The 13,377-nt window shown below is 40.5% G+C and overlaps 3 protein-coding genes and 1 non-coding gene across 4 annotated transcripts; all 4 read right to left on the bottom strand.

Annotated features, from left to right (window-relative positions):
• Window positions 1-8,058, bottom strand: wdr73 (WD repeat domain 73). The gene is made up of 8 exons (XM_086038988.1): window positions 7,888-8,058; window positions 7,031-7,098; window positions 3,868-3,956; window positions 3,591-3,679; window positions 3,439-3,506; window positions 3,096-3,257; window positions 1,281-1,625; window positions 1-822 (listed from the first exon to the last, which is right to left on the bottom strand). The coding sequence occupies exons 1-8, from the start codon at window positions 7,941-7,943 to the stop codon at window positions 575-577; spliced, it is 1,125 nt and encodes a 374-aa protein (XP_085895114.1). The 5' UTR covers window positions 7,944-8,058; the 3' UTR covers window positions 1-574.
• Window positions 3,985-7,989, bottom strand: pdcd7 (programmed cell death 7). The gene is made up of 2 exons (XM_086038987.1): window positions 7,888-7,989; window positions 3,985-7,098 (listed from the first exon to the last, which is right to left on the bottom strand). Exon 2 carries the CDS (start codon window positions 6,975-6,977, stop codon window positions 5,679-5,681), a length of 1,299 nt encoding a protein of 432 aa, XP_085895113.1. The 5' UTR covers window positions 6,978-7,098; window positions 7,888-7,989; the 3' UTR covers window positions 3,985-5,678.
• A 17-nt stretch (window positions 8,059-8,075) lies between the features above and the next one.
• Window positions 8,076-11,995, bottom strand: cfap418 (cilia and flagella associated protein 418). The gene is made up of 6 exons (XM_086038991.1): window positions 11,531-11,995; window positions 11,285-11,378; window positions 10,836-10,897; window positions 10,689-10,754; window positions 10,499-10,594; window positions 8,076-9,135 (listed from the first exon to the last, which is right to left on the bottom strand). The coding sequence occupies exons 1-6, from the start codon at window positions 11,755-11,757 to the stop codon at window positions 8,976-8,978; spliced, it is 705 nt and encodes a 234-aa protein (XP_085895117.1). The 5' UTR covers window positions 11,758-11,995; the 3' UTR covers window positions 8,076-8,975.
• A 345-nt stretch (window positions 11,996-12,340) lies between these two features.
• On the bottom strand, window positions 12,341-12,422 carry trnas-aga (transfer RNA serine (anticodon AGA)). Its single transcript has one exon. It is a non-coding gene; the product is annotated as a tRNA-Ser (tRNA).
• Between the last annotated feature and the right edge of the window lie 955 nt (window positions 12,423-13,377).

Here is a 13,377-nt window from a genome sequence, read left to right as displayed (position 1 = left end):
TAAAGATTTACACGTTTTATTTTGAATACAAAAAACAAAAAGATCAAATCAGCATTTTTTATTTAATGCACTAGCATTTTACAACAGTTAAAACAGCCGAATGACTAAAGCCTGCAATTTAGCCATGGACGTCTATAATAACCTAAACTGCTAACACAACCTACTCGCGAGAAGTTGAAGCCACCGGCGGCCATCTTTTGTTGCCACTCGCACCTAACTTGAATACATTGATTCCTCTGCGGCATTTTCATGTGATTGTCTGTCTCCGCGGTGAAAATGCCACAGTGTATGGCGTACGGTTGTACCAATAACTCTGCGAGAAGCTCCAAATGTATATCTCAGGGTGCAACTCAGAGATTAGAAACCTGAACAAAAAAATTCAAGCAAAGCCCATCAGGAAAAAAAAAATTGCGGCGAAATGTAAACCTAACCTCTGTGAGTCACAATATTGAGATAATATTCTTAATGGTCGATGCAAACAGTGAAGTCCGTTCTCTGAGGGTGGCTCATGACTCTATACAGCCGCGAGAGGCCACTGGCAGTCCAGGTTATTATATCAGTCTTAGCCTGCATGTCACCTGGCATCCGATTGGTGGATCCAGTCCCACACGTGCAGCGATGAGTCGCTGGCTGCAGACACAAGCCTCCTGCCCTCTTTGGGATGCCAAAGGTGACAAGTGACGGCAACAGCGCCGCTTTCGTCTGGACTGGGCGACTGCGGAGAACACACGGCGTGGCCGCGGTGCTCGAAGAGCGGGTGGACGTCGCGGGGTTCCGACCCCCACGGGGATGTGTCGTAGATCTGGATCACGCCGCTGAAACCTGAAAATGAACGCAGGAGTTTCTATGGACCCTTACCGTGTGACATCAAATTGAGATCGAGAGGCAAAATAGTCGTTAAACCGTTAAGTGTTCATAACAATGGTGAACACCTGTGATGTTTATGGTTGCTCTTATCGGTCAACCAGAGATATATTAATTTGTGATTCTAAACCAGGGGTTGGGGGGGAAAAGATATGAATTGTGTGGAAGATGACGGGCACGATGATCAAATCTTCGACATGACCACTTGAAAATCAATTATGAAATGAAGTTCGATGTCCCTCGTTTGCTGACGAGTCATCAACAAGCGCGTCTCTTTGTTAGCAGCTAGCAAGCTAAGGTAGCTTGAAAGGCTCTGACGTACAGCAAGACGAGTTTATCCGGACCCAAACGATTTAATAACGACGTTTTGCAGATCTAAGGAATCCAATCAAATCCAACAAATGTGTCTTGCTGACCTGACACAGCGACAACGTCATCCAGTGCCGGCGCCCACAACACGTTGACATCATCCGGGTCGCCATGCGGCGTGCCCACCGCTAGCTGAGCCAGACGCATGACGCTCGCTGGGCTCCTCGCGTCTGACACCGCCGCCCGCCCGGATGACGACACGCGGATCAGCCTGCGCCCGGAGGCGTCCGCCCACCACACGTCGGAATCGGGCGTAGACGGAGCAGGCGCCAGTTGAGGAGGAGACGAGGTCCGCGTATCCACTGTGAGAACGTCGCCGTTGGCGCAGGCGGCCAGGAAGACGGCGTTGCTCTCAAAGTGCAAACTGGTGAGTCGCTCCTCGCAGGCTGATGCTGCTCGGGACAAATGCAAACAGAAACCTATCAGGTAGCGCTTCCTGTTGTTACAAAGAAAATAGAAACACATATACATATACATACACATATATATATATATATATATATGTATATATATATATATATATATATATACGTATATATATATATATATATACACATATATACATATATACACATATATATATATATATATACATATATATATATATATATATACATATATACATATATATATACATATATATATACATATATACATATATATACATATATATATACATATATACATATACATATATACATACATATATATACATACATACACATACATATATATATGGGAGGGGACTTCCCAAAAATCTTTGGATTTTTCAATTTTTTCTTTTCCTTGGGTGTCCTAAATGGCACAACGTAAATCCATTATTATTAATATTATTCCTGCTATTATTATTATTTTTAAAAGTTAATCTAAGAAAACAATACATGCACTAGTATAGTGGAACCTGATTATTTGTGGGGTATAGGGTCTGGGCTGGCCCACAAATAGTGATAATCTGCATATAATTGCCACCCACTGAAATGCATTGGGGGTAAAAAAAAAAAAAAAAAATTTAAATGCACTGATAAACATCATCAATGTGTTTCCATGAAAAATAGGGGAGAAAATTGGGGGATGTAACAAATTAAAAAAATTATCGAAAGAGAAAGAAATATGTATTACTCTGCAGGTGCCAAGCCGTGAGTATGTGGGATTCCACTCATTGTATATAAAAAAAATAAGAGCATTTTTAAGAACATCTACAATTATTGACTAAAAAAAAATCATGCTAATTCGATGAATCTTCCATAACATTGTCGCCCCCCCAAAAAAAATCCCAATGTTTAAGTACAAACAAAAACATCTAATATGAAGAATATTTCAAAACATTTGGGATTGATAAATATAAACACCACAAAATATTTTAAATCTTCAAGAACAAGTATTTCAGTGGGGGGGGGGAAAAAAAAAAAGAATTTTACATAACAAATTTTCCAGAGATTTAAAAAAAGTTAATCTACCACATTCAAGAAATATATTAAGAATCTTTTATTTTGTGAGCGTGTGTTTGATGGGTTGGGGCAGCGTGGGGATCCAATTGTACCTACCAAAAATAAATACAAATAAAACTTTGGAACGGGGTCTGCCGATGTATGCACTATGACCTTTAGAGATTAACTTAATTTAACCTTCTGTAAACTTTGGCCAACTATTTAATATTTTAGAACTTGTTGTTCTCGAACGAGGATCTGAAAGGCAAAATTCACTGTGACTCTTCCCAATCTTGGTTGCAACCGGCTAGTGACACTTTTATCTCAAATGCCACTTCCCCGGCGAGGCATCTCGCAATATTTTGAGGGGGTGTCACCAGCAGGTTGCAACAGTGATTCAGAGACCCACAATTGGCCAGCCTTCCAAACGTTTACCGAGCTGGTAGAGCGTCTGCCCTGTGGTCAGCTGCGTCAGCCTAATGTCACCGGCCCGACACCCGTGAAGAACCTCCGGCTGCGGCGAGAATCGGGCCGCCATCTTCACTCCACCTGCGCTTCCCTTCGAACCCTGGACGCTCGCCACCTTTGTGATGACGTCTGACACACGCACACAAACAAAAGCAGCGTTAGCTAACAATACAATACAATACAATACAATTTTATTTATATAGCGCATTTCATAACAGCTAGAGCGGTAACAAAGCACTTTACAAACAATACAATAAATAGAACAAAAACGGCGAATTTAATCATTCGGTTGACATAATAGGGTACGTACCGCTGTCATCTCCCCCGAGGTTCCACACCTGCACGTCTGAGGTCAGTCCATCATTGGTCACAATCAGCCTTTCAAAATAAAACAGTAGCAGCACAACAGTTAGACTTTTAAACCGAAGACAGGAAATGTTGAAGTTGGGACTTCCTGCTCACCTCGTTCCCGGGACGTGTTTGAGGACGCAGACAGGACCGGTAGAAAAGCCACCGTGGAGTACTTTGAAATCCCGCTCGGCACAAAGACCCTGAACGCATCATCGCCCATACAAACGTTCACATGAATTAACACATACAAACAGGAATGAACAAACAAATGAATACACACACAAACGTAGACATGCAAGACACATACAAACATGTACCACACTCACACTTTTTATTACAAACCCCAATTACCCGCCACAGGATGCATTATTACTATTGGTTGGTTTACCTTGTTTTCTTCAGCAAAGAGCTTTTGAGGCAAACAGAGCTCCAAAATTTCATTTTTTGTGGACTTGTTGTAACCTGCCACGCAGATGGCTGTAGACAAATAAAAATAAGCAAGAGTTACGTTTGCATGATGTGGGTGGAGAATTTGTGTAAAACTATCACGAGAAGAATCAGCAGGGGAAGGGGGAAAAAAGAGGGCATACAGCACCCCCGTGTGGCACACATTACCACTTCACCCCAAAAACGCTGAAATTTCTTGAATCACAATTTGGTAAATTTCGTTGGTTTTTTCCCACAAAAAAAAAGCCCGTGAAAATTTAGAATCGTCAAGTGACCAAAGAAACATCTTTTTGGAATGTGGGAGGAAAAAAAAAAATTCACAAATTACTGGGGGAATGTGAAAATGCTCCACAGGCCAGATTTGAACATTCCACGTCTTGACTCGATGGGAGACGAAAAATGTTTGATCAGACATGTTTTTTTTTTTTTTTTTTTTTTTACTATACTTTCTTTTAATTATTTTAGTTAACATTAAAAAAAACATCATTAAGCACATCTCCAAAATATTTTTTTTTAAAAGAATCTTCCAGAAAAGTTAAGACAAAAAAAGTCTCGCATAAAAACAAAGAAAACAAAAAACAAAGAATACAGAATCTTCCAGAACATCTTTCGATTCAAAAAATATATATAAACTTGAAGAATCTTCCGAAAAAATTGTCCAGTTTCCAGAACATCGTGCGATGAATATAAAGAATCTTCCTGTTCCCATTTGAAAACTTTTTTCAGAAAATGGTCCAGAAAACTTGCAAAATTCATAAAATCTTCCGGAACCTTGTTTGAATTATCATCTAATTTAAAATCAAGTAGGTTGAAGAAACATTTTTAGAATCTTTTTTTCTGTTTTGTTGAGAAAATCATTAAAAAAGTAAGGCTATTTTCACATTACGATGTGAAAAGGAAAGAGACATTTTCTGTCATCATCACAGGACCAAGTGCTCCAGATTAACTTTTATTTTTGTTACTTGGGGCATAATGGCCACAAACCTCAGATTTAAGGGGTGCAAGTAGAAATTTTAGGGGTGAACACTGTAAATCGATTTGTGTAAATCATTACATTTCAAATCATTTTTATTATTTAACTGATAAATGGGCTGAAGTGTGGCGCAGGAGTTTGTGAGAAACAAAAAATGTTTTTTTGTTGCAAATTTACTGGTCGCACATATGCAAGCAGATGAAAAATGTATATGGACTGTTCCAAATTTTAGGAGCAAAATACCCCCATTTTATGGGCAGGCATCTAACTGAAAAACCCAAATCTAAACTACTCACCCTTTGCAGACATGTAATAATGACTGAGTATTTTTATATTGCCTGTCTAAATGTGTTGCCTGTCCATTTGTGTTCAACTAGCTGTTACCTAAAGTGTTCTAACGCCACGACATCAATGCTAATTTGTCAGCTATGATGTTTTTGCATTGTACGAAATAATTGTTGAAAAATAAGACATTTGCAAAAACTGCTTTTACTTTTGAAAACAATAATCAACATTATTGCCCATTTCCTGACAAGCTACAAACCAAACCAGTGACTGAATGCTAATATGTTTTTCTTTTTGCATGTTACGCACTGTCAACTTGACTGAAAGTCCGGTTTTTGGATAAAGGGATGGAAATTCAAATGTTTTTTCTCCATATCTAATTCATTGATGAATGGCTTATTAAGATAATTGCTAGAGGCTGCCCTAGTGATAACCTTCCATGATGTAGTCACAAAAAGGCAAAGAAGCAAAAAAAAAAAAAAGAATTGATGTTATTAGTCCACCAGAGCGACTGCCCAGGCTGGGTTGGAGGGCCGCTGGGGCATGATCCACCCCGGCGGGATTGCCGTCCCTTCACAGTGATCATCCGGCACCAGGAAGACATCCCACTGTCGCCGTACGTGAAGCAAAGCGTGCAGGGAGGATTCTGCTTGGGCGTAGTACTCCGTAAACGGCTGCAGGGCGGCGTCGACGGGCGCTTCCTCGCCGAAGAGCATGGTGTCAATTTTGTGCTTTTGCCGCCTCTCCCTGTCCTTCCTGAGCGCCCTCCGCTCTTCCTCCTGCACGCCGTCCAGCATCACCGTCAGCGCCTTCTCCTCCGCCGTGTAGATGTGCGTCCTGGCCTTGATGATGCGCCGCAGCCCGTCCAGTTGCCGCTGAAACACGCCGTCCTCGTCCTCCCCGGTGCTCACGCCCCTGCGGGTGGCGGCGTCCTTGCGCAGGCGCCGCAGCTTCTCAAGCGAGCGCAGGACGTCCTGCATGCGTTTGATGTCGCTCTGTTTCTTGCGTACCTCGCACAGGACTGAGTCGGCCGCCAGCTTCAGCTCACGCTCCTTCTTCTCCTCCTCTGCCTGGTGGATCTGTCGCAGCCGCCACTTGTCCACGGCGCTCTCCTTCTCGGCTCGCCGCGCCTCCTTCTCGGCCTGGAAGATTTCTGCTTTCCGCCTGCGTTTCACCCGCCGCTCTCGCACCCTGGCCACGTGCCGTTTTTTAGCCTCAAATCCGTCGGCCAGACTCGACAGTTTATCCTGGAGGTCTCGTTTTAGATGCAAGGCGTCCCCGTAAGAGGCGGCCCAGTCGGTGCCGTCCTCGTGCAGGTTGTTCCTGAGGTTTTGGCAGACCTCGGACAGCCGGGAAGCGAGACCGGCGGCGTCACGCAAGACGACTCCGAAATCTGGAGGCGACTGCGATTTCAGCGTTCGGGCGTCTTTCTTAGTCTCTCTCGACTTGCTTTGTAAGAAATTACTTAGCCATTGTTCATCTTGCTTCCTCTGGAGACCTTTTTCATCCTCGGGAAACTCGTGACAAATCTCACTAAGTACCTGGAATTCAGTTTTTGACGGATTCCAGTTAAAACTCTGGACCACTGGCGGATAGGTTGGAAGCGGAGCTGGAACATTGGGGAAGTAGCCCAAAGGAGGTAGTTGCGGAGGTGGGAAAGTGCAGCGGAATCCAGGAGGAGGATGATTGGAGGGTATTTCGTACCCATAGCTGCTCTGCATGCTTCCGCCGGTGGGGTAGTTGCCGTGATTTGGGTGATTCCAAGGCGCACCGGGGCCGTATGTCCAGTCCATTTTTTTTGTTTCTAACAACGATCAATAAGGCTTTAGCAAATGGATTTACTCACTTTTCCCTGACGTCCACTCAATGACTCGGGTGGGAAACTCCAGCTGATACACATGAAGGTCTCGGTACCTGCACAACACAGTCAAGACAAGATCATGAAGTTTAACTTCACAGCTTCCATAAGAAATATTCTTTCAAAAAGTCAAAAATGTCAGCATTGTGGTACGAATTAAAAGCATATTCAATGGCATTAGCTTTGAGGAGAGACTAAAGACATTCAAGCAAATGGCATCGGTGGAAGCCAGCCGAAATACGAAATAGGTGCAGTTAAGGCATAGGATGTGCTTATGAGATATGCAATATAGGAAATAATCATAACTCGAGCTTTCTGAAATTTTATTTCCGAGTGGAGTTCAAGCTGTAAAATTGCAGACGTCTCCCAGGCTACAATTCGCTTATCAGCGAAGCAAGCCAAAAATAAGAACTGGCCGCAACATGAGATACGATGCCTTTAAACGTGCTGTAACGTAGGAAATCGTCGTGATGGGTAGATGTTTTGCAAAAGTACCATCTTTCCAAGCGGAGTTCCGACTGCAAAGCCGCAGACTACCTATGTTAACGTTAACAGAAATAATTAAACGAAGCCTAAAATCAAAGGGAATCAAGCCGAAATAAGCATTAGGTGCAATTAAAACCCGAAATGACTTTAAACTTGGTGTAATCAAAGAAATATTCGTTATGACTAGATACTGTGCAAAACTTGAACAATTCTGAGCGGAGTTCAACGTGCAAAGCCGCAGACGTCCTCGTGCTAACATTAGTACACCGACTGGTTCGCAGTTCCCAACAGTGCTCGTTTCTTAAGATTATTAAAAAACGTTAGACCTTAAAGATTGACAAGCCTTCTCAGCGACTTACGTTTTCAACGATTCGATAAACCAGTCATCTACAACATCAAATTCAGAATCTTCCATCCCTTTCCTCGTGTTTATCTTTGTAGTCGACGTTCTTTCCGGTTCACCTCCTTGGGTACAGCGCCACCAGCTGGACTGGCGGACGAACCAGTAAGCTCATTCACTACAGGAAATAACAAATTGAAGCCCGAGTAAACATTAGAATTTTATTAAACAAATACATTTCAGTTTTATTTTATGATCTATTTTGTGTACATATTTCCTAAAGGTATTTACTTACTGACAATCCTTATCTTCATCAATCTGTCTCAGTGAGTGATGTGTAGTGATAGACAGCACAATTAAATTATTTTCTACCAGATGACAGAGCGTATATTTGAGTATATGTATTTGTTGTTGTCATTTATACAAAAGAAAAACGAACTGGCGTTGAAAAAGATAAATCATTTTATGAGTTAATTGAGAAGATAAAATACAGAGTAATAATTTTTTAGCATACTGTACTTCTTGTGGCAATAAAGGTTGTGAAACACTGGAAAATTAATTTTCTATTTGATATACAATGTAATCATCAATTAGAGGACTCTAACCTGAGATTAAATGACTTTCTAAAGACAAACATCTACATGTTCTTAATTATCTCAACAAGTAAAACCTTCAGTGAGATACTTGTGGGATCATTAAAAACGTTCAAAGACGAAAAACTGGAGTTATTGAATTCTTTTTATAAAATTTAGCAGTCACAGCTAGCTTGATTGACATGATTGGGTTGGATAAGCAGCAGACATTTAGGTTTGTCTACTCGGTAGACTGGTCCAAGTGTTTAGAAAGTGTTATTATACATTACAATATAATGCTTGTTAAACAGCATCCCATAATAGTCTGGTCCATACAGGCAGCGTTGCCATGTTGATTATACACAACACAACAAAGTTGGGAAGCGTCACACAAAGGCAAAAAAGTGGATTTTTTGGATGTCCCAAAAAAAACCCCAAACAAAAACAAAACAATGTTGTGAATTTTGCCATTCAGACACTTGTTAGAGGACAGCCAATTATGTAAATGTTTTTGTGAGTAGTATATGAAGACGGTTTAGTCCGGGTGTCTTGCGCATGCCCATCTGAGCTGCGGTTGCAGCAACACGTCCGTGGCCTCCGATACGGTGAGCCAGCTGCACTGGCAGGCGTATGCCCGGACGCCCTTCCGCTTCCTCAGCTTGGCTCCCAGCTTCCCGTGGTCGGGCATATTGTTCCTGCATGCACATATAAAAAGTATATTTCATAGTATTGCACACCCCTGTCGAGTTTTCACATTAACACTGAAAAAAAAAGAAGTACTTAAAGAATTATTCAATTGAAATGTATTGCACACACACGTTAAATTAAAATTGGGAGTTAAAATAAAAGTTTGTATTGTACTAACAAGTTAAATGCAACTATAATTAGGCAGGGATTTGAGGTAGCCTACGTACCTTGAGAGCGTGGTAAGTGTAGCACACTTTTATAATCGCGGATCTCATGGAGGGGCATTATTTGCTCTGTCAATAAAAATCGCTGGCATAGATAGTTGAACAAAGATACTATTTACAAAATGCAATCCAACCTGGATGGACTTTGGAGTTTGGCTTGAGACGTAATCTCTGTCAGTTTCTAAATGGCTCAGTCCACCAGAATGCATTTTGATTTTTTTCTTTTTTTTTCATATACTGCAAAAGGCTAATGATTCTTGATAAAGAGGATTCTCATTCATATTACAGTACTTGACTTTAGTTTTAGCATGTATTTCCATTTCCTTGCATTTCCTTGAAGGTAAGGAAGATAAAATGTTAACTGAAACATTGCCTGAACAGATGAATTCAATTTATATTATTTTCTATAGAAAATGTTTATTACTGTGCTGGCAGCATTCATACAGTCCACATTGCATAGAGTACTTGATTTGTACAGCAATCTCCGTCCGTCATGTCGTAGTTCACATATCTCGACCATGATATCGTCACAGATTTTTATGTTAAACATATATTCATACAAGTTTACTGTAAAACTAAACAAAGAATTCTCGTGTTGTGTATTTAACCAAACCACATGACTTTGCCTTTGTAAACACTAATAGCTTAGTGCTAACGCACAAGACAAACTGCTATAGACGGGCTAACGAAATAGCATCGATTTTGCAGAAAATTTAGACAGACAATATAACAATACTCGGGCATATATTCTTTATCCTCTGCAAAAAAAACAACTACTCCCGCAACTTGCTGAGCTGCTGTGACCGTCTCCTTCGTGTACTTAATATGTACAGTGTGCAACATATTGCCCCCAGGTGGCCAAGACGCACACACCAGAAAACACAGTACAATATCTTTATTTTATATTTAAATATCTGTACAGGTGCAACAATGAATCAATTATATGAGAACTAATGGATGATCAAATTAATGGGTTTGTACTAAAAAAAGAGTTACAAAAATTTTTGTTGGTAATCCGGAACGGATTAATGGCATTTTCATTTATTTCAAAGGAGAATGCTGCTTTCTGATACAAGTGTGATCACGGAATAAATCAAACTTGCAAGTCAAGGCACCACTGTAGTTGAAAAGTGTGGGTCAGGTTCACCTGAGGAAGAGGTAATCGCATGACGAGTCCCACTCGCACTCATCGAACGTCAACACCCGGAAGTCGCAGGAGGTGCACCTCAGCTGGTCACATGACCTGCCCGCACACGCCCATTGGTCATTGCCAGTCAGAGCCATGCGTTTTTAATTGCATTATTGCTCATAGTTGAAGATAAATTGGGTTTTGGCACCTCTTGGATGCGGCGGTTCCCACTCCTTTTGCCACGGCTGTCCCTCCAAGGTAAATGGGACAGCACCTGGATGGATGCATGGAGGGGAGAGGAAACATTAAACCAAAAAGCGGCTTCTGAATATTTGGGCTGGCTCATTCAGCTCACTTTCTTCCTCCAGGTAGAGAATTAATCTGGTTGTCCCCATGTCCTTTGGGGAGTGGCGCAGTCTGAAATGAAACATGCAAAAATATATTAAACCAAGTGAATTAACATTCAAAAGCTTAAATTCACGGAAAGCCATTTTAGAGCATTTTGACATTTCAAGAGCCACACGGTATTGTATTCCATGATCATATATACACCGAACCTACAAAATGAAAGAATAGATTCGCTCCGTTCACCAGGAAAAATGTTTGCTTAATCAATATGGAAGGAATCCAAGGCCCCTAAAAGTTGAGAACTACTGAGTACAAGAGTACATATAAAATAAAATAAAATCAGTTGACCGTAATATTCCCTTCAACTGTGCAAATGTGGCGGTTTTAGCACTGAATTTGAGTTGTTCAACATGGTAGTGGCTATGATGGCTTGCCTGTTAATCCAAAAGTATTCACCTTATCTTGAGGTGCATCACTGTGGTCTCCCTCTTGTAATTCCTCCAAGAGAGCATCAATGTCTTCAGCAATGCTGCTTATCTTCTGCCCATATCTGGTGGCACAGGGGATACTCATTAAGCTATGAAAGCTTTGCCATTATAAAATTGCATTAAAACTGAGGGCTACGTAGGAAATTTGCAATAATGGAAAGTCAAGAACACATCATATCTGCTCATTAGCTTTAGGTATGTTAGCTCGGTTTACCCGACATTCCGGCGCTCGTCCTTGTCTTTACCGCACTTTCCCTCCTTTTTGGAGCTCGTCAGGCTGACGGAAATGTTGCGACAAAACTTCTTTTCCACTTCGTCTAACAGCTCGTCCAGATCGTCGTCCATGTCGGCTGTCTGTCCATTAGCTTTAGAAGCTACTAAGTCGCCATTACGATAACATTTGACGTTGCTAAGTAACGTGATCATAAGGCGGACATGCATAGTCAATCCTTCGAAGTAAATTAATCAGCTATTCTCTTATTTTATCTAAAAAAACTCAAATTTAAACAACCATCATATAATGACATAATAAATATTCGAAATTTATCAAGGGCTTATTCATTAGTTTTTTCGTAGTATACATGATAGCAAATTTACGTTAGCACTTATGTTGAAAGTTTCAAAGAAAATTCGATCGTAACAGTTCAAGGAAGTCGCTTGACGTTGCTTCATTACACGGCGGAAATGCGCAACAAATCCTTCACGCTAAATAATGTCGCTATTCTATTTATTTCACTCGGACAACTTAAACGAAAACAAGGAAAATGAATTAAAGAAAATATAATTATGAATTCATTAATTGTTAGTTTACTTGCTTTTTCGTATCAAACAGTACATTAAATCATCACTTACATTTGTTTTGAAAGTATTTAGGGAAGCACGACGAAAACAGCAAATGACAATGTTTAATTAACAGATTAATAAGACATTTTGTAATACAAGCGTTAGAAATGTAAACACGTAAGAAGAGTAAAAAGAAAATAATAATAATAACACAACGTAAAAGCATAAAAGATAAAAGGAACGTTGTCGGCAGGATTCGAACCTGCGCGGGGAGACCCCAATGGATTTCTAGTCCATCGCCTTAACCACTCGGCCACGACAACCCGGCAGGAAAACGTCAGTGTTTTGTTATATGTACGTTTTAAATGGTGTCAAGCGGACGATAAAAATATTCCTAACCAGGTCCTAACAAATTCCTAATATCTCCTAACAAAGTCCTACCACTTCCTAACAGTCCTAACATGAGTCACTGTTATATGCAAGCGAACCAGACCAGAGCAAGATTGAAGTTAAGATCAACAGTACTGAATGTTTCTATACAACACTCATTTATTCAGCATTATCTTTCTTTTGGAGGTCAATTCTTTCAGTTTTTTTTTCTGGGGGGAAGGGGGTGGGGCAAGTCTTTATTTAAACAGAAAATTTACAAATACGAAGTTGTCACAAATCAGTAGAACTAGAGGATAGGGAGATTCTCCACTACAGTAAAATCGTCACAACACACTATAAGCAAAAATTAAATTATTTTTCATCTTTGTCAATTAATTTCATGCATGAGATTTGGGGGTGTATTTTAAATGCATCTATTTAGGTATTACTGCACGGACGTAAAAAAGAAGGCCTTTTTTTAAAAAATAAAATATTTTTTAACAAATGCTTGTTAAAAAAAAAAAAATCAACCTAAAACTAACACTAAACTATCTAATATGAAGGCAATTTAGAAAAACTAAAAACGAACATGCTATAAAAACTACGTTATTAAAACTAATTATTTCAAACATCAAAAATCAGAACGAAAGAAATACTAACCAAAATGAAAAATTCCAATTAATTCATGTAACTTTATTCATCCATCCATTATCGATACCGCTTCTCCTCACAAGGGTCGCGGGGCGTGCTGGAGCCTATCCCAGCTGTCTACGGGCAGTAGGCGGTGGACACCCTGAATTGGTTGTCAGTCAATCGCAGGGCACACAGAGACAAACATCCACACTCACAATCACACCTAGGGGCAATTTAGAGAGTTGTACTTTATTTTCATTTTTAATTGAATTAGAA

The sequence above is a fragment of the Filicampus tigris genome, chromosome 8, assembly GCF_054856515.1.
Source record: "Filicampus tigris isolate MCC_2025a chromosome 8, RoL_Ftig_1.0, whole genome shotgun sequence".
Lineage (NCBI taxonomy): Eukaryota > Metazoa > Chordata > Actinopteri > Syngnathiformes > Syngnathidae > Filicampus > Filicampus tigris.
The sequence above is the reverse complement of the archived record's forward strand: the minus strand, read 5'-3'. Positions and strand labels throughout refer to the sequence as shown.

What these genes read in the sequence shown, in the direction of transcription:
- pdcd7 (XM_086038987.1), bottom strand. Translation starts at nt 6,977, where the DNA reads ATGGACTGGACATACGGCCCCGGTGCGCCTTGGAATCACCCAAATCAC.
- wdr73 (XM_086038988.1), bottom strand. Translation starts at nt 7,943, where the DNA reads ATGGAAGATTCTGAATTTGATGTTGTAGATGACTGGTTTATCGAATCG. An exon ending in TTTATCGAATCGTTGAAAAC is followed by an intron (nt 7,099 to 7,887) that starts GTAAGTCGCTGA and finishes TGTGTTGTGCAG; the next exon opens with GTACCGAGACCTTCATGTGT. An exon ending in GCAGACGCTCTACCAGCTCG is followed by an intron (nt 1,626 to 3,095) that starts GTAAACGTTTGG and finishes TGTCCCGAGCAG; the next exon opens with CATCAGCCTGCGAGGAGCGA.
- cfap418 (XM_086038991.1), bottom strand. Translation starts at nt 11,757, where the DNA reads ATGCATGTCCGCCTTATGATCACGTTACTTAGCAACGTCAAATGTTAT. An exon ending in GACGAGCGCCGGAATGTCGG is followed by an intron (nt 11,379 to 11,530) that starts GTAAACCGAGCT and finishes CTGTGCCACCAG; the next exon opens with ATATGGGCAGAAGATAAGCA. An exon ending in GTGATGCACCTCAAGATAAG is followed by an intron (nt 10,898 to 11,284) that starts GTGAATACTTTT and finishes GTTTCATTTCAG; the next exon opens with ACTGCGCCACTCCCCAAAGG.